The following is a 19290-nucleotide window of genomic DNA, read 5'->3' as shown; positions in this document are numbered from 1 at the left end:
CACGTTACCCATTTGTTTGGGTCCCTCCCGCATGCATACCAAGTGTGTGCAGTGATGCTGACAAGGAACTGTTTTTTCTTTTTTTTCTCACATGGAGTGTACTTTCACGACCGCGTGCGCCCAGTGGAGCAATGGAGGGAGGAATCCGCTCGGGGAAAATAACATTGGTGGAAAGGCCAACCGGAGAGCGCTACAACAAGGACCTTACCTTCACAATAGTAGAAGTAGAAAAGGAGAAAAAAGAAAACAGTGGAACGCGTAGAGTGTCACCCAACAAGGAACCTTAAAAAAAAATGCAGCATATGTGCAATTGCACTTGTGTAGGAAAAAAAAAAAAAAAAAAAAAAAAAAAAAATTATAAACTCATTTTGGCTAGCTGGGAAAAAAAAAAAAAAAAACCTATTAACCGCAATGGCTATGCTAATGGCCATGTTGACGGCGGGCAACGCTCCGAAGGTGGAAAGACAGTGGAAGACCGTCCCATTACTGCGTTGAGTGGGCATTTCCCCAATTGGGCGACTGTCGGGGCGAGCAAGGGGGGTACCACTGAAAAGGGTCAACACGGCATCAACGCAACAGTGCAAGATGACGGTGCTGACCGTGCAGATCGGGCAATGCGGCAACCAGCTGGGTCATGCATTCCTCGACACGATCTTCAAGCATGTCAGTTCGGCAAAGAACGAAGGCTTCCGAGAGAAGCTGGCGGACATGTACTTCGAAGAGGAGTGGCAGTATGGAAACAACCTCCTACCAGTGATCCAGTATGCAGATGACAACAAAGGTAGGAAGTCGCTCCTAAGCGAAAGCAACGAGGTGATGTGTTTGAATAATTGCATAGCGAGGTCCATCCTTATCGATATGGAGCCGAAGGTTATTGAAAAGTGCCTGTACCAGACGGCCGCGGAGGAGAGGAGAGATCCCCTGGACAACAGTACGAATGTGAACAGGTCGAAGAATAAAAAGAAGAAACCTCATGGAAGTACCGAAGATTCGGAAGCACAGCATAAGTATGTATGCGGAATGGAGGAATACTACGAACCTTCAAACAACTTGGTGAAGGTGTTCTCCAGGGGGGACGACGATGCAGAGGAGGAAGAAGTCATCTCCTCCCCGTCGACAGGGAAGCCTCAAAGGAAGAGGAACAGCAAAAGGGAGTACCCAATAAACACGTGGAAGTACAACAAAAGGAACTTCATTTACGGCCTGAACGGGTCAGGTAATAATTGGTCCTACGGATTTAACGTGCATGCAAAAAACATATGCGAGGATTTTCTCAATTTGGTACAAAAGACAATGGAAAGTAATGACAGCAAAGAAGGAGTAGACAACATTATCCTCTTTCATAGTTTAGCTGGAGGAAGTGGAAGTGGAATAAGTTCCTACCTGTCATATCTACTAAAGGATGAATACTCCTCAGTCAACCTGATCAATGTGTGTGTTTTGCCATACATGTTTGGGGAGATCAGTGTGCAAAGCTTAAATTCAGTGCTCTGCTTATCATCCCTGTATGACTCGTCCGATGGGATTATCCTTTTGGAAAATGAGAAGTTTGAGTTAATGTGCAAGAGGATGAGTAATGAAAATATTAACACTGACGAAATAAACAAACACATAAGTCGTTTCCTGACTTACACCCTTGGGTTGCCTCTGGACTTTGCCAACGTGAGAGGTTGTGGCGGGTCCAAGTATACCAATGCTATGAACTCCATCCTGGCTGACCTTTGTAGCCACCCCAGTTATAAATTCCTTACGACGCGATATCTTCCACAAGTCTTCGAGGAAAATATGAAGTTTGAACAGAACACCTTCAGTATGCTTCTTAAGCGCATGCACAAGATGGTTATAAATGGACGCATCGTCGATTATGATGGGCCGAACGGGGGGGGAACACTCAGCGGTGGTAGCGGTGGTGGCGGTGGCCGTTACGTCCCCACGGAGAACTCCACGGTCGACCCGTACTTCGTCCGACTGTCCTCCAGGGACCTGCACAAAAGTTGCGCCTTTTTAAAGCGTGTGCACATCCCCCTACATCTGCGTGAATCCCTCAGCAAGTCCTACATCAGCGTCCAGCAGAATTGCGTCCTCCTCCGTAGGGGCCCGAAGAGTTATTCGGCGCGTACTCAGGGGGCTCGCCCTCCCCAAGAATCCACACGTGGAGGAGTCCCCCCCAATCGTATGCACCAGGGAAGTGTACCCGCAGAAGGGCCATTAGCTAGCACCCACTTTCGACATAATAATGTAGTGTTTGGCTCCAAAATGATTCTTCGTGGAGAGCTCCAAGAAAACATTAACTTCGATTTGTTTAAGAATCACGTGTTGTATAACCATAGGTCTCTCAGCCCGATGGAGGTCTACATTGATGAAAGCAGGGACTTTACCTATAACAGCTTGGCGATGGTATCGAATTGCTTAACCCCTGTACCTACACTGAAGAAGATTTTACAACATGCGAAGATGCTCTACGGTACTAATGCGTATATGTACCAGTACAACAGCTACGGTGTGTCTCATGACCACGTGCAGAGCTCACTGATTGCGATGGATCAGGTGATCAGCGCGTACGAGGGGCTCTCCTGCGAGGTGTAGCGGAAAAACGGCGACGCGATAACGTGGCAACGTCAAGTGCAGGAAACCTTCCATGGTTAGATGTAACCCAATATGTTATCAGTACATGTCCCTTCATCCGCTTTTTTTTATTTCTTCCACCTCGTGTGTCCCCCTCCATGAACTGCTTTTATACCCCCTGGTTCAGCTTAAAAAAATTAACTAAATCTTGGAACTGCGTGAGGTCTTCGCCCTGAGCGGAGTGACCTCCCTCCCCCGTTCTATTCGATGCTTTCTCGGGGGGCATCTTCCTGTTCCGACCATCCATGTAGTTGTCTTCTTCGCTAAGGGGTTGGAAAGGGAAGCTGCTCTCCTCGTTCGGTTGGAACAGAGTGTTATTACCCCTATGAGGGACGTAATTATTATTTAAAGCCCCCTTCCTGGAGTTACTTGCTTTCATCGTTGTGCTGTTCTTTGCTCCCTTCAGGTTACGCCGTAAGGGGTCGTCATCGTAGTTCTGTTCGTAATGGTCACCATACCCCCTGCGGTCTATCTCTTCAAAGCTTCGAGGGGTCCTAACAACAGCCCTGAATTTGTCCTCAAATATATTGTCGGCATTTTCGACTTGATAGTTCTGTTGCTTCTCTATCCGTTTGTCGATGTGTTTCTGGACCCACTCCTTGAAGGAGTGCTCATCGAAGTTGTAATTGAACCACATGCTCTTGTCTGCGTGGTGAGCCCACGGCTTCTCCCGAGTGTAGTCGTATTTGAGGAAGACTTTGTTCTCCCGCGTGGCTCTTTGCACCTGCGTATCCAGGTCTACATCACGTGGTATTTCCTAAAGGGGGCGTGTATGTGGTGGTAGAAGTTACTTGAGGTGGTGTTTGCTTCGCAGCATAGGACACCACTGAATGATAGCGTCATGGCTTTCATCCCCGCTTCGCTTTGCTCCATTTATCTTACTTCGGCTTCGCCCCTGGAAAATTCGCCACCGTCAGGGTCCCCCCTGCCATCCCCTGCGATAGAAAAGGGAGACACACAAATGGGAATAAAATTAGGGACGAAAGTGAGAAAGAAAAAAGCGACAGAAAAGGGGAGGCGCATGTGATCATTTGCGAGGGTCCCTTCCTCATGGGTGGCAACTCCCATAGGCCCTGCGCTTACCGCCGTGTTCGTCCTTTGTTGGGTCCTGTTCTCTGTAGAAGTCGTCAAAATTGGCCTCCGTTGAGTTTCCAAAAACGATCACCTACAGGGGGGGAGTGACGATCATGTGGGTATGCGTGTGATTATGCGTGTTCATGTTCCTGTGCGTGTCCGCTGCGGGGGAAGGAACGCCTACCTGGACGTTATCTTCATCGTCACTGTCCTCCATTGGTCTACCGATCTGGAGTTCACAAGGGATGAGAAATATACCACTCCTACCTCCACAGTATCTCCCTTGTAAATGATACAAAATTTACTCCACTGCCTTGCAGCAAGATGAGGAGTTGGAGGGTGGACACAGAATTGGCCTCCTTTTTTTTGTGCCGTAAGATGCCACACGGTGTAGAGCTATATATGTGCGTTTTGCTGCCCGATAAGTGCGTTCATGTTGGATTATTCAAAATGCGGTCTTCCCCATCACCCCCTACATCGCATCATCTAATTTGTCGACGTTGGAGAGGGGGTTCCCACAATGTGCCATTCATAGGTCCCCCATGTTAGGGTAAATAGAAGAACAAAAAAAAAGAAAACTATGACTAATCGTTGGGGTGAACGTTTTGCTAATCGCTGCTTCGCCAAATGGAAAGGGTTAGATCATTTTCGCTTTTTCAAAAAGTGCCATTTAACCAATTTCGCCTGAACGGGTCAGGCAAAATGGGAAAAAAAAAAAAAAAAAAAAGGAAAAAAACGCCTGACCATGTAAAGGAAAAAAAAAAAAAAAAAATGGCTACCTACACTGTGCAGTGAAGTTGGGGCTGTTGTGCACTTTTCCCTTAGCTGGGAAATCTCCACAAAGGGTAGGTGTACCCGTCGAAACGACCTTTCGGTGAAAAAAAACAAATCATTGTTGGGGGTGTTTGGTATGCCTAGTTATAACCCCCCGGGGGGAATTTGAAAAAAGGACGAAAAAAAGGTTAGCACGGGGCTGCAGTGCGGACGACGGGAAAAAAAAAAATAAAACAAACAAACAAACAAACAAACGAATGAACGAACGAACGAACGAATGGGTGGCCGAGCAGCTGACGTACCACAAACGTGCTTAATGGGGAAATTAGTTTCCCGCCATTGGGGGTAAGGCTGCGCTGCTCCGCGCATCGGCTCGGGTGCAACTACTGGGGTGGCGGCGAAACGCCCGAGGAGTAGACCGACAGGACGTCCTCCGAGGTCACTGCGCGTTGCCCCCCCGTTCTCAAATCCTTCAGGAAGAAGACTCCACTGTGTTCATCAAAGAAGAAAAAAAAATTTGCGTGCAGGGAGTTGGCCTTCTTCAAAGCTTTGGAAAGGCTACCGTTGTTGCCAGCCTGGAGGAGGGAGTGCACACGCACACCGTTTCTGCGCAGCGTGTCCACTATGTGGAAGTGTTCCCTCTGTGTGATGCTGCGTGGGGGGTAGCCAATATGCTGCTTTGCCAGGGGGGGAAAGAAGCTCACCACGTCGACGTTTTTGTAAAGTTCGTCCGTTAAGTGTTCCGCGTCGTTCCCCCCGTGACGCGCTTGGCTGTTGAATAAAATCTCCGTGATGACGACGTCCCCCATGCCAAACCCCACTGCACACACACGCTGTCCCCCGTTAAGAAGGTAAGTATATCTCCCCCCGCCACAAATTGCTCTGTACTTCTTATGCCTGTAGAAACTTTCAAAAATTATGTTCGTGTAGTAATCCATCCCTCTGACGACAGTTAAGTCTATCTCGAAGTAATTGTTTAAATTTATTTCCTGAAAATAATTCAACACGGTGTGCAAATCGGAAAGAATGCGTTGCTCCCCTGGGGAATTAAAAAATATTGCCAGGTCAGGTAAACTTTGTATTTTCCCAATGATGTTAAAAAAGTTGATTACTTCGTGTTTGTGCAAGTAGGGCATCTTCCTCTGTAGCAAAAATTTAAACGTCCCATTGGATATTTTTTTATACTTGTCCAAGTTGTGTAGGGTATTTTGCACGACATGATGTTGAATGTAGGGGTCTGAAAATTCCCTTAGGGAAGTCTTGAAAATTCTTTTTACCATCTGTGTAACAATTCGCTTGTCATTTATTTTTATGACTACGTCGGTGGGGAGTAAGTGGACTCGACGGAAGAAGGAGATCAAGACGGTTAGGATTTCTACATCTGCGTCTATGAGGTCTGTGCCTATTATGTCCATATTCCACTGGTAGTGTTCTCTTTTTCTGCAGCTGGTTGTTCGTTCGTATCGGAAGCACTGCCCGATGGTGCTCATTTTATGTACCTTGCGTAGATTGTGCAGTCGGTACGGCTTGACCTGCACGCGGTTCGTTAATACTCCACTCTGGGGTGGAGCAGGATGACTCCCTTCCTGACCGATCGTCTGTCCAACATGTTCACTAATTTGGTTATCGTCCCTCTGTTTAGCCAATTGACCCAATTGATCTTCTTCACCCCCTTCGTGGCGGCCCACTTGATGTGCCCTCTCTTCACGCACAAACAGGTGTCTCACCAACTGGGGGGTTATTTCCGGCCGCAAAATTAAATGACGCTTATTCTTAACAAAGTCGTACGCCTCATTTATTTTGCTCCTCTGAAAAATGTGGTAATCCTCCAGAACCGGTAAGTCGTAAAAGCTGTAGGAAAAGGCCTTGGCTAGTTCCTTCCATGTGTTAAATATGTATTCCCTCTTTGCATATTCGCTAGGGTTGAAGGTCCTGATGCCTCTTACGCTTTTTAGGCTTATGCTTCTGTTGCGTGAGGAGTGTTGTTCGTGGGGTGTGGACTTCTTCACCCTGGGGGTGGTCAGGAAGGGCCAGGGGGGGTGGTAGTTTATTCTTCCCTGTCGTCCTGTGCGTAGCGAGCAGACTTGAACGAGCGTCACGGCGGCTAGGAAGAGCCTTCTAAGCATGTTGAGCGGGGTAGCATCAGAGTAGCAACGGTGTAGCAACGGAGTAGCAACGAAGTAGCATCAGTATGCTTTGCAACGTGCCAACTCCGCGAGGCCACTACACTGCCCTACACAGCACATTCGACCTCATCGTTCACAGCCATGGAAAAGAATCCATACCCACTCACCAATCACCACGAGGTGGCAGTGGGGGAAAAAACAACAAAAAAGGGGACACTGCACGATACTTCCCCGTAGTGGTGATTATAACGTTGGTGGTACTTTCCTTTTTTTTCCCTTTTTTACCTTAACAGGTGCGGCGAATATAAGTGAGCATTTTCAGGAAGGAGGGTTAAAGATGGTAATTACCTCCTCAAAATGGAGGTCACTGGGGGGAGTGGTCACTAAGGTGGGTGTTACATTTGCGATCCGCGTGTTCAGATGGTGCAATGGTTAAATGGTTCAATGGTGCAATGGCCGAGTGGTATCGAAGTCGTTTATTTTTTTTTCACTAACCTCCGTTATGGTGATCGCGTTGACCAGCTCTCCATCTCCATCTCGTTGCTTGCGCGGTTCTACCATTCTGCGTGACGGGGGATTGTCACAACATGTGTGGGTCTGCCCTGTCGATCCAAGTTGGTCCTCTGTAAAGTGAGCCGCGCCCGAGCTATTCCATGCACTCCGTTTTGCGTCCCCGCAGGAAGATTGGCTCCATGGTGGTTACTTTCTCCTCGTAATGGAGGATACCAAACGGGGGGAGTAGCTGCTAAAAGTTTATAATTTTTTTTTTTTTTTTTTCCATTTGGGAAGTTCCCCCTTGTGTTTACCCCGTTGTGCAGGTTAAACGTGGCCCCCCTTTTGGAACCCGTTGGGGTGAGGACTGCTTCTGCCCGAATGGGCGGGGAGACCGATCAGGGGGTGAAGAAGGCAACAGTGCTATCTTCCGTGGTGCATGAACGTGATGCATGAACGTGGAGCGGAGACCAACTGAACTGAACCCCTGCGTGTGAACAATGGTGGTCTTCCACCTGGACGACCTGGAGGTGTTCTTCCCCTATGACTACATATACCCGGAGCAGTATGCCTACATGCGTTACCTGAAGAAGACGCTGGACAGTGAGGGTCACTGCGTGCTGGAGATGCCCACAGGTACGGGGAAGACGGTGGCCATTTTTTCCCTCATAACGTCGTATCAGTATAAGAAGAATGACGAGGGTAAGTTTATTTTTTGCACACGGACGGTGGCCGAGATGGAAAAGTCGCTCATCGAGCTGAAGAAGGTTATTCAGTATAGAGTGGACACGTTGCGGCGGCGTGCCCAGCAGAACGGGGGGGGAAGTAATGTGGATAAGGTGGAGGTGAAGGGGGACCAAACTACCGCTGAAAGCGGGAACAACGTTAGCAACGTTAACAATGTTAATAGCGGTAATAGCTGCAGTAGCGATGGTGGCTTCCCCCCAGGAGATATACTAGCCATAGGAATTAGCGCTCGGAGGTGCATGTGCGTGAACGAACGGGTTCTACGAAAGCACGAACGTGAGAAGATAGACGAGGAATGCCGAAAATTGACTGCCACCTTTGTCCGGGAGAAGAAGTACATCAACCAGAAAATAAACCAATTGGGGAATGCACATTCGGATAGGATCTCCGATTTTATTGTAAAGAACAGACAACACATAGATATAGAGGATTATTTCGACATTTATAACACGACCAACTCCCTGGAGGAGTATAATGACATAGGGTTGTGTGGATACTACGAGAATTACAAAAAGGAGTTTCTGTTCGAGTTGATTCAGCCAGGTGTGTACACCATAGAGGATCTGAAGCTAATGTGTAAGGGGTATAAAAATGCAAAAAATGAGAATATTCCCATGTGTCCCTATTTTTGCGCAAAGAAAATTATTGAGGTGGCCAAAGTGATTGTGTTAAACTACCAGTACGTGATCGACCCCAAGGTATCCAAGTCGCTCTTCATCGGAAGGGACATAAATAAAGGGGTGAATCTACACAAGAGGGACATTATCGTTTTCGACGAGGCGCACAATATTGACAGTGTCTGCCTGGAGGCACTGAGCGTGAACATCGACAGGAACGTCCTGAACAAGGCCACCTCAAATATTAGGAAGCTGCTCAGCAAAATTGAGGCGTCCCGAATTATGAACGAGGAGAAGCTGCGGCAGGACTGCAACCTGATTTTGCAGCAGCTCCGGGCGCAACGGGGCGAACAGGCCCAACGGGGGGGAGGAAAGACCGACACGGGGACAGAAGGAAAAACCGACTTGAGGGGAGAGGTCTACATTGATGAAGACTTAAATTTAATTTTCCCTGGGGGGGCAAATCCCACTGGAGTGGAAGAGCATGCACCATCCGTAGGGGATACCTCCACGGGGGAGAAACCGGCAAAGGAAGAAAGTCTAATGGAAGGGTTGGCGAAGTTACTAGGTCAGTCGACTAGGGAGCTAATCCCAACCGGTAAAAACGAGCAAACTACAGTTAGTAGTCTGTTCCCCGAGGAGAGCAAAGACGCCCCCACGAATGGTAGTAATAACGGAACAGATGACCCAACGGATCTGCACTACAGTCCGTTACTAATGGAGGACATTGTAAGAAATGTGGTTCTCCCTGGGAATATCCGAAAGTCGGAACACTTTTTAAACTTGATGAGAATAGTTGTGATGTACCTGAAAAAGTATGTGAACATATACGAGATAACATCAGAAGGTCCACTGTCCTTTTTGTATAAATGTGAGAGAGAGACAAAACTGGACACGTCTTTTTTTAAGTTCTGTTTTGATCGGTTGAAGTCTATATTGAATGCCCTGCAAATAGTTAATGTGGAAGACTACTCAGCCTTAAACATCGTGTGTAACTTTTGCACCTTGCTGGGGAGCTACTTTCAAGGGTTTATCATCATATGTGAGCCTTATCCGGAGGCTACCGGTATCTACGACCCGGTAATTCAGTTCGCTTGTCTAGATTCCTCCATAGCAATGAAGTCAGTGATTAACAAATATAAATCGGTTGTTCTGACAAGCGGAACAATCACCCCGTTGGAGTTATATCCTAAGTTGCTAAACTTCAAGACGGTGTTGACGGCGTCCTTTCCGATGTCCTTCGATAGGAGTTGTGTGTGTCCCCTTATCGTTACGAAAAGTTCTGACCTCGTACCGTTATCTTCGCAGTTTTCTCTACGAAGTGACATAACGGTTATAAAAAACTACGGCATGCTTCTAGTAGAAATGTGCAAAACGATACCTGATGGGATCGTGGCTTACTTCCCTTCGTACATCTACATGGAGGAGGTCATCTCCTCTTGGTACGAACTGGGCATCATAACAAACATCCTCGATTATAAGCTCATATTTATTGAGACGAAGGATATCGTATCAACAACAATTGCTCTGCACAACTTTAAGAGGGCATGTGACTTAGGCAAAGGAGCTGTTTTTTTATCCATTTGTCGTGGGAAAATTGCCGAAGGGATTGATTTTGATAAGCACTACGGGAAGTGTGTGATCCTTTTTGGCATCCCCTACCAGTATACCCTCTCCAGGATCCTAAAGGCGAGGTTAGACTTTTTAAAAGAAACATACAACATTCAGGAAAATGAGTTTCTAACCTTCGACGCGATGCGCCAGGCGTCCCAATGTGTTGGACGTATTATACGAAACAAGAAGGACTATGGGATTATGATCTTTGCAGACATTCGATACGCACGGAACGATAAGAAGAGCAAGCTGCCCCCCTGGATCATCAAATGCATGGACCTATCGAACGTGAACCTCACAATCAGCACGGCCGTAAATATTTCCCGCAAGTTCCTTCTAAACATGTCTCAGGAGTACAAGGAAACGGGCCAGACCAAACTTTCGCAGGAGCTCATTTGCAACCAGTCCAAGTGCTGGTCCTTAGTTAAGTCTGTGCTTAACATCGACGACTTTATATGATCATTGCTTCTTTACGGAGGAACGTCACCCCTTTTTTTTTTTGTTCATCCATTCGTCTATCCACTTTTACCGCTTATTAGAACAGCTTAACTGTGACCCCCTGCAGGGGAATGCACTCCTTCCTCTTTCTGAGGGGTGATTAATCAGGGGAAGTTGCGAATACAAAAGAAGCGTTCCTTGTTCCTTCCCCACCGGTACGCGTGACAACCTCAGGAGAGGTACCTGCGGGCCAGCACGTAGTGCAGGTGACGGTCCAGCTTCTCATTCGTCAGTGGAATGAAATAATCGAAGGTGTGCAAAAAAGTCTTGTACTTTATGAAGGTGTTCCCATCTGCAACCAGCATTTTTGGGATGAGGACGTTCTTGACGTAGGGGTAGAACAACGCTAAGTCGGTGCAAACCAGCAGGTCAAACTTCTTCGTGACGTTTGTTATAGTGTTTAGGTCACATACCTCCTTCCGCTGAATGTTGTTAAAGTAGTTTTCTAAGTTGACTTCTCTGTGCTTGTTGCCTACGATTAGGACATCCCCGCCGTTGTCCTTTAGCAGCTTCAAAAACTTGTATGCCCTTTTTAAGTAGAGCATGCTCACGTAGGGGTCCACCAGGTAGTGGTTGTTGATTCTGCTCCCGATCAGGTTGTACTGCATGGTGCGCGGGGGAAACGAATAAGCGGCCTATAGATGTGGTGTGTGGTGCAACTTCCCCCCTTCAGTTGTGTTACGTTCTTTCTCTTCGCTGTGCTGATGACCCCGTTGGACGTTCCTTCGGTGTGTAGCTCTTCCTATGTCATGCTTGCCAATGGTGGGGGATTGCTCTGGAAGACTGAACGTGGTAGCACAGCGGAATGTACGGCTCAGTTGCAAAAGGGGCAAGCTCCTCTGATGGGAGAAGCACCTCTTCGGTTAGGCATAACCAGAAGGGGAAAAAAAAACACACATGGAGATGAACAGGAAGTGCTTCATCAGTTCAGGTTAATGTGCAGAGAAAAACGAAAGGGAAAAAAAAAAAAAAAAAAAAGTACTTCGCTCCAGGGGCGCTTCCCCTTTACATGCCACGGTTTTACTTTTCCCCAGTTGGGTGCACGTCGCGTTTTATTTCCTTTTCCGACTGGGCACTTCTAACCCGCACGGCGAACTCCCAGCGTGTAAGCACAAGTAATATTGTTTGGGAGCGAATTGTTTGCGGCCTACCCCGTCAGCAGTGTGAACAACTACGTCGATGAATTATTACCAACACGTAGCAGCGCCCGCATCACAATTGCTACAATTTTGAGAATTTTTTTTTTTTTTTTTTTTTTTTTTTCTTTGCTCCTCTGATCGTAGGAAGAAGCCACACGTGATGCCCCGAGCAACCGACGAAGGTGTTTCATTCTCTGAGTAGAAGAGGACCTTTAACGAGGGACTTTCGCGTAGCCACATTTAAACCACGTGTTCGTACCTCCCCACCGTGTATAGTACTTCAAAGGGGAACTCAACCATATTGAAGAAAAGGAGGAATACCCACCACTTCACATTGCTTCCTCAGAGAGAAAGCCGAACTACATCAGTCAGCACACGCATGAACGTGTGTTCTCACATATTCACACGGGCGCAGAATGCCAAACGGACTGCCGCGCCTGCGGGCTCTCTTCACCAGTTGGGTGAGGAATAGCGGGACCAGCATGCAGAAACAATCAGTGCAGGTGAGTAGTAAATCCATGCAAACCAGGCAGATCACCCAAAGCGCAAGAAGCAACGGCACATCCAAAGCAGCCGCAACCGCAACGGCAACCGCAGGAGGGACGATGCTACTCATCTCCCCAATCATGTTTGAAGCGAAACACAAAGAGGAAGAAAACAACCCCAAGACAGAATACATATTCATGGCAGGAAAGACCATCGACTTTTTAACGCAAAAAATTTTTGAAAACGAATTCGGCACGTCCATTCTTTATTTATCTTTCTTCGTTGCGTATTTGGCCCTCCTTGCACACGATAATAAAGTGAACCTCCTGGTGCAGAAGCTCAAGTTCAAATACGCCAATAACATGTTTGCCATTGGCCACCCCAATTATGCCAAGTACTTAAACAAGCTGAGGAATCCTCGGAAGGGCAACTAGGCAGGTCACATAGGAGGAAAGGCAACCGAACGGTGGGGAAGCCTGCTCCTTATTGCGGTACCCTCCTTATGTTGGAAGAGGCATCACCAAACAGTCAGTGTACTTCTTTCCGTGTGACTACCATGCCGCTTCACATTGTGTAGCTTTGTTTTGTGCACCATTCCGAGGAGGGCTATCCAAGGAACACCTCAACCCCTACTTTTTATTTTTTCCCATTTGAATATAAGCAGATCAGCACGGAGACCACTAACTTCGTGCAGCTTGTTAGTAGCTGCATTTGCGAACCCCCATTTGAACGCTCCTTTTTTTTTTCTCATTTTATCTATCCATGTGATGTAACAGTTCATGTGTATAGATAGGGTGGGCCCTTTCCTCGTGAAGGAATCACTTAGGAATAGCTTTTTTTTCTTTTTTTAACAAACTGGGAGACAACCCAACCATGGCAAATGGATTGATAAGGTTTTAGTACACACCTCAGTGGGGATCTTTTCCCCGTCGGGTCTTCGTAAAGGTTAAGATATTCTTCCCCTTAAAGGCATGACCATTCGGGTGCATTTTACCCAGCATGCGAATCACGCTTAGATTTGTTTCCTTTGTTTCTCCCCAGAAGGGTGTGCATCGAAAAGGCAGTTAAGGAATTGCCATGTATCATGACGGTGTTGCATCCCACTATGTTGGTCCCGCAAATGGGTGGTTCCTTTGTTGTAAGGAGGAGTTCATTTATCGCATGCATCGTGCCGGTCGACGTGTGCACAACAGGCATCTCCATTTGTGAAGGGGTGTGGAGTGCCAAAAAAAAAAAAAAAAAATACAAAATGGGGAAAGAGGCCTATGACAAGGTAGCTAAATCGCCTGACTTGTTCATATTTTTTATTATTTTTTTTTTTTTTTATTTGTATACAAAGTAGCACACACGGGGAGCAACCGCTAAGGGAAAATGCCCCCTCTGTGCAACGAGCAGAAGTGATCACGTAGGAGTCACCTCGCCTGCAAGAGAACGTCGACAAGAAAACATGTTAAAAGAACAAGTACCCACTGGAGATGACGCTGAGGGAGAAGTAATTTCCTCATTCATTTTACCCCCCTGGAATGAATGCTCCCCCAGAGAAATATGATAAAGCTGGGTAACTTTGCTCGGCAGCTCCTAACCCGGGGAGATGGCTTCAAACTGGGGGGACGGGTCTGTGACAGTAGAAAGGTGTGTACCCTGTCAGTAGCACGCCTGTCGAAACATCCTTACAAGCCGAAGACGAAGGAGGTTATCCACCCACACGTGACACCACCGGAATACCTTTCCCCATCGGACTGCTTTGAAGCCAAGACGAACGAATTGCAGCAGTACCTACCAAGCAATTACTATCGAACCAAGTGGATAGAATCCCTAAGGGCTGGTGAACACTTGGGAAGTGATTATCCCTGGAACTTATTACCCAACTGGAAGTACTGGAGCAAGCGAAAGTACAATGTTGTCTATGAGGAGATCCCCTGGTTTGTGTCGAAGGTGAAGGGTGTTTCGTATTACCATCGGCTGCACGTGTGGATGGTGCAGTGGGTGGAGGATGGGGTGCACCGTATTCGTCGCTTTCGGTGTGCGTTTGGAGTTCTTCAGGCGAAGCTGGCGGCCGAGCAGTTTAGGAGGAACTTGGAGGAGTCAGGTCGAGTGGACAACCGCAAGTCGGAGCGGCAGTTACGCATGGATTACATTCAGAAGAGAGATGAGCGTCTGCTAAGGAAGAAGCGCTACTCCAAAATTTCCAAGGGTCAGTTTTAGGGCAAACGCTACGGTGGATGTAACATGGTTGCAACGTGTTGGTGCACTTTTTCGTGGCGGATTTACCGTTACATGTGGGGAGTTGCCCACCGGGCATCCAATAATTTTAACTACCCCACGTGTGATGATTAAAGCGCATAGGTGGAAATATCTGGAGAGCCACTTCCCTACCCCTTGAGGGGGAGAATGTTTCTTCCCTTTTTTTTTTTTTTTTTTTTTTTTTCCCAGCTAGCCAAAATGAGTTTATAAATATTTTTTTTTTTTTTTTTTTTTCGTACACAAGTGAAGTGCGCATATTAGATCAAAGTGGGGTTGTCTTAAGTAACGTTTAAAAAAAAGGGGGAGGTAAAAATAAAAAAGGAAGCAGCGATAACTAATGGGGAAAATGGTCCCCACTTTTGTGGGAAAAACGGGGACACGTTTGAGGTGCCCCCCTCAGTGGACTATCAGGTCGTCTCAAAGAACATTCGTTTAATTTCCGGCGTGCAATACTCAATGGCAAGCTTCAAACGAACGTCCAGCGTGTTGTCACAGTTTATTTTCCTATTCGGCGTGGTGAGGATTATTCCTCCGAGGCAGGAGTTTCCCTCATTATCACTGGTTGGAGGGGGAGGTAAATAGTTCCCAGTTTTGTCAACTTCAATTTTAACGCTCTTTGTAACGTTAAACTGCTTCTTCAACTTATCGTTGTATTTTTGCACAGCATCATTGAGGCAGTTTTCCACGATGGACTTATCTACATTCCTGCATCGGACAATGACATGAGGTTCCTGCATGTAGAAGAGCGACTGGACAATGAGGTCGATGATCAAGTTCCTGTACTTGTCTTTATCCTTGTACAATTCTCCAAGTCGTTCGCTGCTTATTTTATATATTTCCTTAAACACTTGGTCTTTCGCACACATTTTTTTTAAACGAGCTTTATTGATGGCGGAGGATCTGCTTATCGATCTCTTAATTTCCATCTGTTTGGACTTTTTCTGAAACTCCAGTCGTATTTTTTCCTTCATTTTTTGAACAATGCGTAGCTTCTCTATGTTGAAATCTTCCAGCGCTTTCGCTTCTATTTCGTGTGCCTTGTCCTTGGCCTCGTTCAGGATGAAGTTCACCATCTGCTGGATTTGCTTCTGCGCTTCGTTGTCGTCCTGAGGGGGGAAAATAAATTGGAATGAGGATATACATTCATCAGGATGGGGTAGCATTCATCACACTGGTGGAGAGGAATACGATCATTTTTATAACCACGCCTTGAACACTCATCCCCGTGGGTATGTTTTGCTCCACGGCGTGATCGTTACTCCTCTCCCGTTGCGAAGCTTACCAGTGCCATTTTCGCGTCAATTGGTTTTGTTAAACGTCCCAAGGGGGAAAAAAAGAAAACAGAAAAACAAGTCGAAGAGGAAGCAGAAAAACAACAAGCCAAAGTGGATGCTTGGATGATGCGGTGAGCGTGCCCACACTAAACGGTGAGGAGAAAAAGCGCTGCCCTGCGCGGCGTGCTAAAAAAACAGCATATGCGGAGGGGATGTAAAATTATTTGGATAAAACGATAAAGGCCGCTTTATCCCTTATAGGGAAAATGTTATCCTAACGCGGGATATGCGCGTAAGTTGCGAAGTGGCCACACGGAGGGAATTGATTTTTGTGAGAAACGTATCCCTGTATGCAGTGCGCCATTAACCTGCGTGGGGAGGTTACGCAAGAAAAAAAAGAAATGTTTTTTTTTTTTTTTTTTTTTTTTCTCGGAGGTGAACATGTGAGCGCTAACGGGGGCGGCCTTGGCAGGGGAGGTTATTTCCCTGGGTGTAAAAATAACATTACTTTTTCATTCGATTGTTTGGCGAATTTGCCAACTTTGCTTCTTTTTTTTTTCTTTCCCTTTTGGGAAGTTCCCACAGGAAAAGTGCAAACCAAGCCAAGGTGGAGATGCGCGTGAGAACTGTGCGGGAGGCGCGCCTCGTCCGTTGTCCTAGCCACCGAGGTTGAGTTTGCCCCCCCTAGTTGGTACATTCACTTGGTGCAGAAAAAAGTTTGTCCCATTCGGAACGTTCCCATGGAGCTCGTGCGGAACGATGAGATCCTACTGTTAAGAGCATGTAAACCGTCAAAGGGCACATAACGCCTGGCGCCTCCCTCCTGGGGGTGGCAAGCCGTTAGGAAAGCACTTCAGAGAGGGGGAACGCACAAAATGTATAGGAAGTAGCCTTTTCCGAAGTGATACGCTCGCCATTGTAGCAGCAGCAGCGCCGCAACGGAAGTATCCATTTAAGTTCTTTTCACCCGATAGGATGATCTGTGTAATCCGTTTGGTGCGTTCCTTTCCGTTTAAAAAAATAAATAAATGAATGAATGAATGAATGAGAAAGTTCCCCTTGTGTGACCTCCTGCTGATGTCCCCCCCTCTTTTTTTTTGTGTATGCGGGAGGACAGGAAAAAGTCTCCCATGGGAGAAGAACCGAAGGAGTGTACTTCCTTTTTTGGGAACCCCACCCCTGTCACATCATGATAGCGGAAAAAGAATTAGAACTGACTAGGGTGAATGAAACCAATGGGGATAAGTCCCCCCCATTTGACTTGCCCACTGGTGAGGGAAGAGCCTTCTCGATCGGTCTCCCTTCCCGTGCGTGTGTGTGCAACCAGTTGGAAGGTTTGCTTTTGCAGGAAGGTTTACCTAAGTACAACTCACGTCTACTTGTATGTGTGTAAACTTCCTATCGGTTGGATGCTACGGGGAAGTGTCGGCCCGAATGACCTACTTTGGACTTTCCCGCGTGGTCACGACGTTTCTTTGGTTGGGCGTTTCGCTGACCGTTCTGTGAGATGGGGGCTTTACCGTCGCTTGGGCATGCAACTCAATCGAAGTGGGCGTTCCTCCACTGTGCCGGTGAATAATTTGTTGGTGAAGGGGGGGTAGAACATGCACACCCGTTTAGCCACGTAAAGGTGAGTTTTTTTTTTTTTTTTTTTTTTCTCCCCACTGCGAGCTTTTCTTGCTTTGTTCCTTTTTTTTTTTTTTTTTTTTTTTTTTTCGATTTGCGGCCCTCCGCGTAGAACTGTTGAGCATGTCGAAAGAGGATTGGGGTTACACACTTGAGGTATCTGTTCTGAACACAGCGGCGAACGAGTGACAACCACATAGCAACCGCATAGCAACCGCATAGCAGTACCACGTTCTTTTCTTTTCTTTTTTTTTTGGGGGGGGGAGGGCAAATCGCGCGATTTGCCTTGCTCACCGCGCAGAATAAATCTATGTTCTCCTCTTTTTTTTTTTTTTTTTTTTTTAAAAAAGGGTACCACCAATTTAACCATCGTTGCGACTGAAAAAATGGAAGTACTTCCACCATTTGCATGCACAAAAGAGAATGAAGTGCGAAGGAGCGTTGTTGTACACACGCAGGTGACGTTACACACAGGGTTATCTGTAGGAAGAGGAGAGCATCGCAACGATCTATACCTTCATCACGTCCTCTACAGGTCATGTCTCTCGAGTGACGCGTAACATGCAGTACTCCTTCCTTTTGATTAACGTGAGGGAAAAAATGACCTCCCCAATATGAAAGCCATTTGTGCGACCGTTTACGCTGTGAAGCTTTTGGAGTTCTTCCCCTGGGTGGACGATGTGTTTAAGTTAATGTACCTGGTAAGGCGGTCAGATCATTCTCGGGGCGAACTTGCTGACACAGGATGCGAAGTTTTTTCTTCATACGACCGTACCACATATTACGTCCTTCCTTTTCACACCTTGGCACCTTTGCTGATTGGCCACCTTTGCTCACCACCCCCCTTTGCAGAATAGGTCTTGGAAGAGAGTCATCCTCGATGTGATCAACAACACCAACTTCCTCAGGGGGAAAAAAATAATGCGGCTCAAAAATCGGAAGAGCATTTTGCTCATTCTTAAGTACATGAGGGGGGTCTCCCCGGTTGGGGGAAACATGAGCGAATTACCCGCATCGCTGGACCGAGTTGGACAGCCATTTCCTGAACACACCATCCAGTGCCCCTTTCCCAATGTGCTGTAAGTGCATCCCTTTGGATACTTTTCCCCACTGCTCATTTTAACCACCCAAGCGTGTACCCTCATCTGTCTGTCCTCTTTTCCCCCCCTTTGTAGTGAACTAATTATTGGCTCGTGTAACCCTAACCCCTTGTTTTTCAACTACATCCAGAACAGCTTCCCCCGGCTTATCTGCTTCAAGCTAATCATAACATCCCCCGTGTGCATCCCTCTGTTAAAAAACTTCTGTTTCAATTCTAAGAATCTGAGGTACATAATTATAAGCATCGTGAACCGACAGTTGGTTACAGATTACCGGGAGAAGCTGGAAAAGAACTTAAGTAACTTCTTCCGCCAGTGGGGTATAAACGTCACGCTCATAACGGAGCTGGGCGGGTAGCAGTTAAGTGATCACATGTAGAAGTTATAACCTAGTTAAGAGAAGTGCAGCTGTTCGAATATTGATCAATCCGAACAGGCCGCTACTCTTCCGCTTTCCTTTTTCTGTACCCACTCTTTAATTCTTTTTTTTTGTATGCCACCTTTTGTTGTCAGGTCTGGTGGAGCACTCCCTTGTGGGGAGAATTGCCCGATGAGGACGTTCCACCATTTGACCCTCCCCTCTTTTCCCCCGTTTATAAATTTTTCTCACTTCATCTATACGTATTATGGGAACGTAATACTCCACGCACGATGTTTTTTTTTTTTTTTTTGTATGACTTCTACCTTGCTCATGGCAGGTGTGCAGGACTTTGCGCAGCAGGTTCGCGGCGCAGTTACGTTGTTTTAGTTCACCCCTTTTGTTTGTTTAGTGTATGTGTTCCGTCAATCTTGCGTGTATTTCGTTAGTTACTGGTGTGTTTTCCTTTGTTTCCGTTTTTGCCAATTCCCACCAC

At 46.8% G+C, this 19290-nt stretch overlaps 9 protein-coding genes across 9 annotated transcripts; 5 read left to right on the top strand and 4 right to left on the bottom strand.

Annotated features, from left to right (window-relative positions):
- Positions 1–585: 585 nt before the first annotated feature.
- PCOAH_00015690 (Uncharacterized protein) lies at positions 586–2586 on the top strand (the record flags this gene model as incomplete). The annotated part of the gene is made up of 1 exon (XM_020058378.1): positions 586–2586. The coding sequence occupies one exon, from the start codon at positions 586–588 to the stop codon at positions 2584–2586; it is 2001 nt and encodes a 666-aa protein (XP_019914016.1).
- Positions 2587–2734: 148 nt separating this feature from the next.
- Positions 2735–3916, bottom strand: PCOAH_00015680 (Uncharacterized protein; the record flags this gene model as incomplete). The annotated part of the gene is made up of 4 exons (XM_020058377.1): positions 2735–3382; positions 3508–3560; positions 3709–3790; positions 3884–3916. The coding sequence occupies 4 exons, from the start codon at positions 3914–3916 to the stop codon at positions 2735–2737; spliced, it is 816 nt and encodes a 271-aa protein (XP_019914296.1).
- A 940-nt stretch (positions 3917–4856) lies between these two features.
- On the bottom strand, positions 4857–6599 carry PCOAH_00015670 (Uncharacterized protein; the record flags this gene model as incomplete). Its single annotated transcript, XM_020058376.1, has 1 exon — positions 4857–6599. The coding sequence occupies one exon, from the start codon at positions 6597–6599 to the stop codon at positions 4857–4859; it is 1743 nt and encodes a 580-aa protein (XP_019914188.1).
- A 992-nt stretch (positions 6600–7591) lies between these two features.
- On the top strand, positions 7592–10528 carry PCOAH_00015660 (Dna excision-repair helicase; the record flags this gene model as incomplete). The annotated part of the gene is made up of 1 exon (XM_020058375.1): positions 7592–10528. The coding sequence occupies one exon, from the start codon at positions 7592–7594 to the stop codon at positions 10526–10528; it is 2937 nt and encodes a 978-aa protein (XP_019914080.1).
- A 76-nt stretch (positions 10529–10604) lies between these two features.
- Positions 10605–11175, bottom strand: PCOAH_00015650 (Uncharacterized protein; the record flags this gene model as incomplete). Its single annotated transcript, XM_020058374.1, has 2 exons — positions 10605–10656; positions 10751–11175. 2 exons carry the CDS (start codon positions 11173–11175, stop codon positions 10605–10607), a joined length of 477 nt encoding a protein of 158 aa, XP_019913969.1.
- A 947-nt stretch (positions 11176–12122) lies between these two features.
- PCOAH_00015640 (Uncharacterized protein) lies at positions 12123–12626 on the top strand (the record flags this gene model as incomplete). The annotated part of the gene is made up of 1 exon (XM_020058373.1): positions 12123–12626. The coding sequence occupies one exon, from the start codon at positions 12123–12125 to the stop codon at positions 12624–12626; it is 504 nt and encodes a 167-aa protein (XP_019914248.1).
- Positions 12627–13737: 1111 nt separating this feature from the next.
- PCOAH_00015630 (AP2 family) lies at positions 13738–14397 on the top strand (the record flags this gene model as incomplete). Its single annotated transcript, XM_020058372.1, has 1 exon — positions 13738–14397. One exon carries the CDS (start codon positions 13738–13740, stop codon positions 14395–14397), a length of 660 nt encoding a protein of 219 aa, XP_019914143.1.
- Positions 14398–14843: 446 nt separating this feature from the next.
- On the bottom strand, positions 14844–15727 carry PCOAH_00015620 (Vacuolar ATp synthase subunit E; the record flags this gene model as incomplete). The annotated part of the gene is made up of 2 exons (XM_020058371.1): positions 14844–15542; positions 15719–15727. The coding sequence occupies 2 exons, from the start codon at positions 15725–15727 to the stop codon at positions 14844–14846; spliced, it is 708 nt and encodes a 235-aa protein (XP_019914035.1).
- Positions 15728–17950: 2223 nt separating this feature from the next.
- PCOAH_00015610 (Uncharacterized protein) lies at positions 17951–18794 on the top strand (the record flags this gene model as incomplete). The annotated part of the gene is made up of 3 exons (XM_020058370.1): positions 17951–18037; positions 18189–18415; positions 18512–18794. The coding sequence occupies 3 exons, from the start codon at positions 17951–17953 to the stop codon at positions 18792–18794; spliced, it is 597 nt and encodes a 198-aa protein (XP_019914081.1).
- Between the last annotated feature and the right edge of the window lie 496 nt (positions 18795–19290).

This window comes from Plasmodium coatneyi, chromosome 7, assembly GCF_001680005.1.
Source record: "Plasmodium coatneyi strain Hackeri chromosome 7, complete sequence".
Taxonomy (NCBI): Eukaryota; Apicomplexa; class Aconoidasida; order Haemosporida; family Plasmodiidae; genus Plasmodium; species Plasmodium coatneyi.
This window is presented reverse-complemented; position numbering and strand designations above follow the sequence as displayed.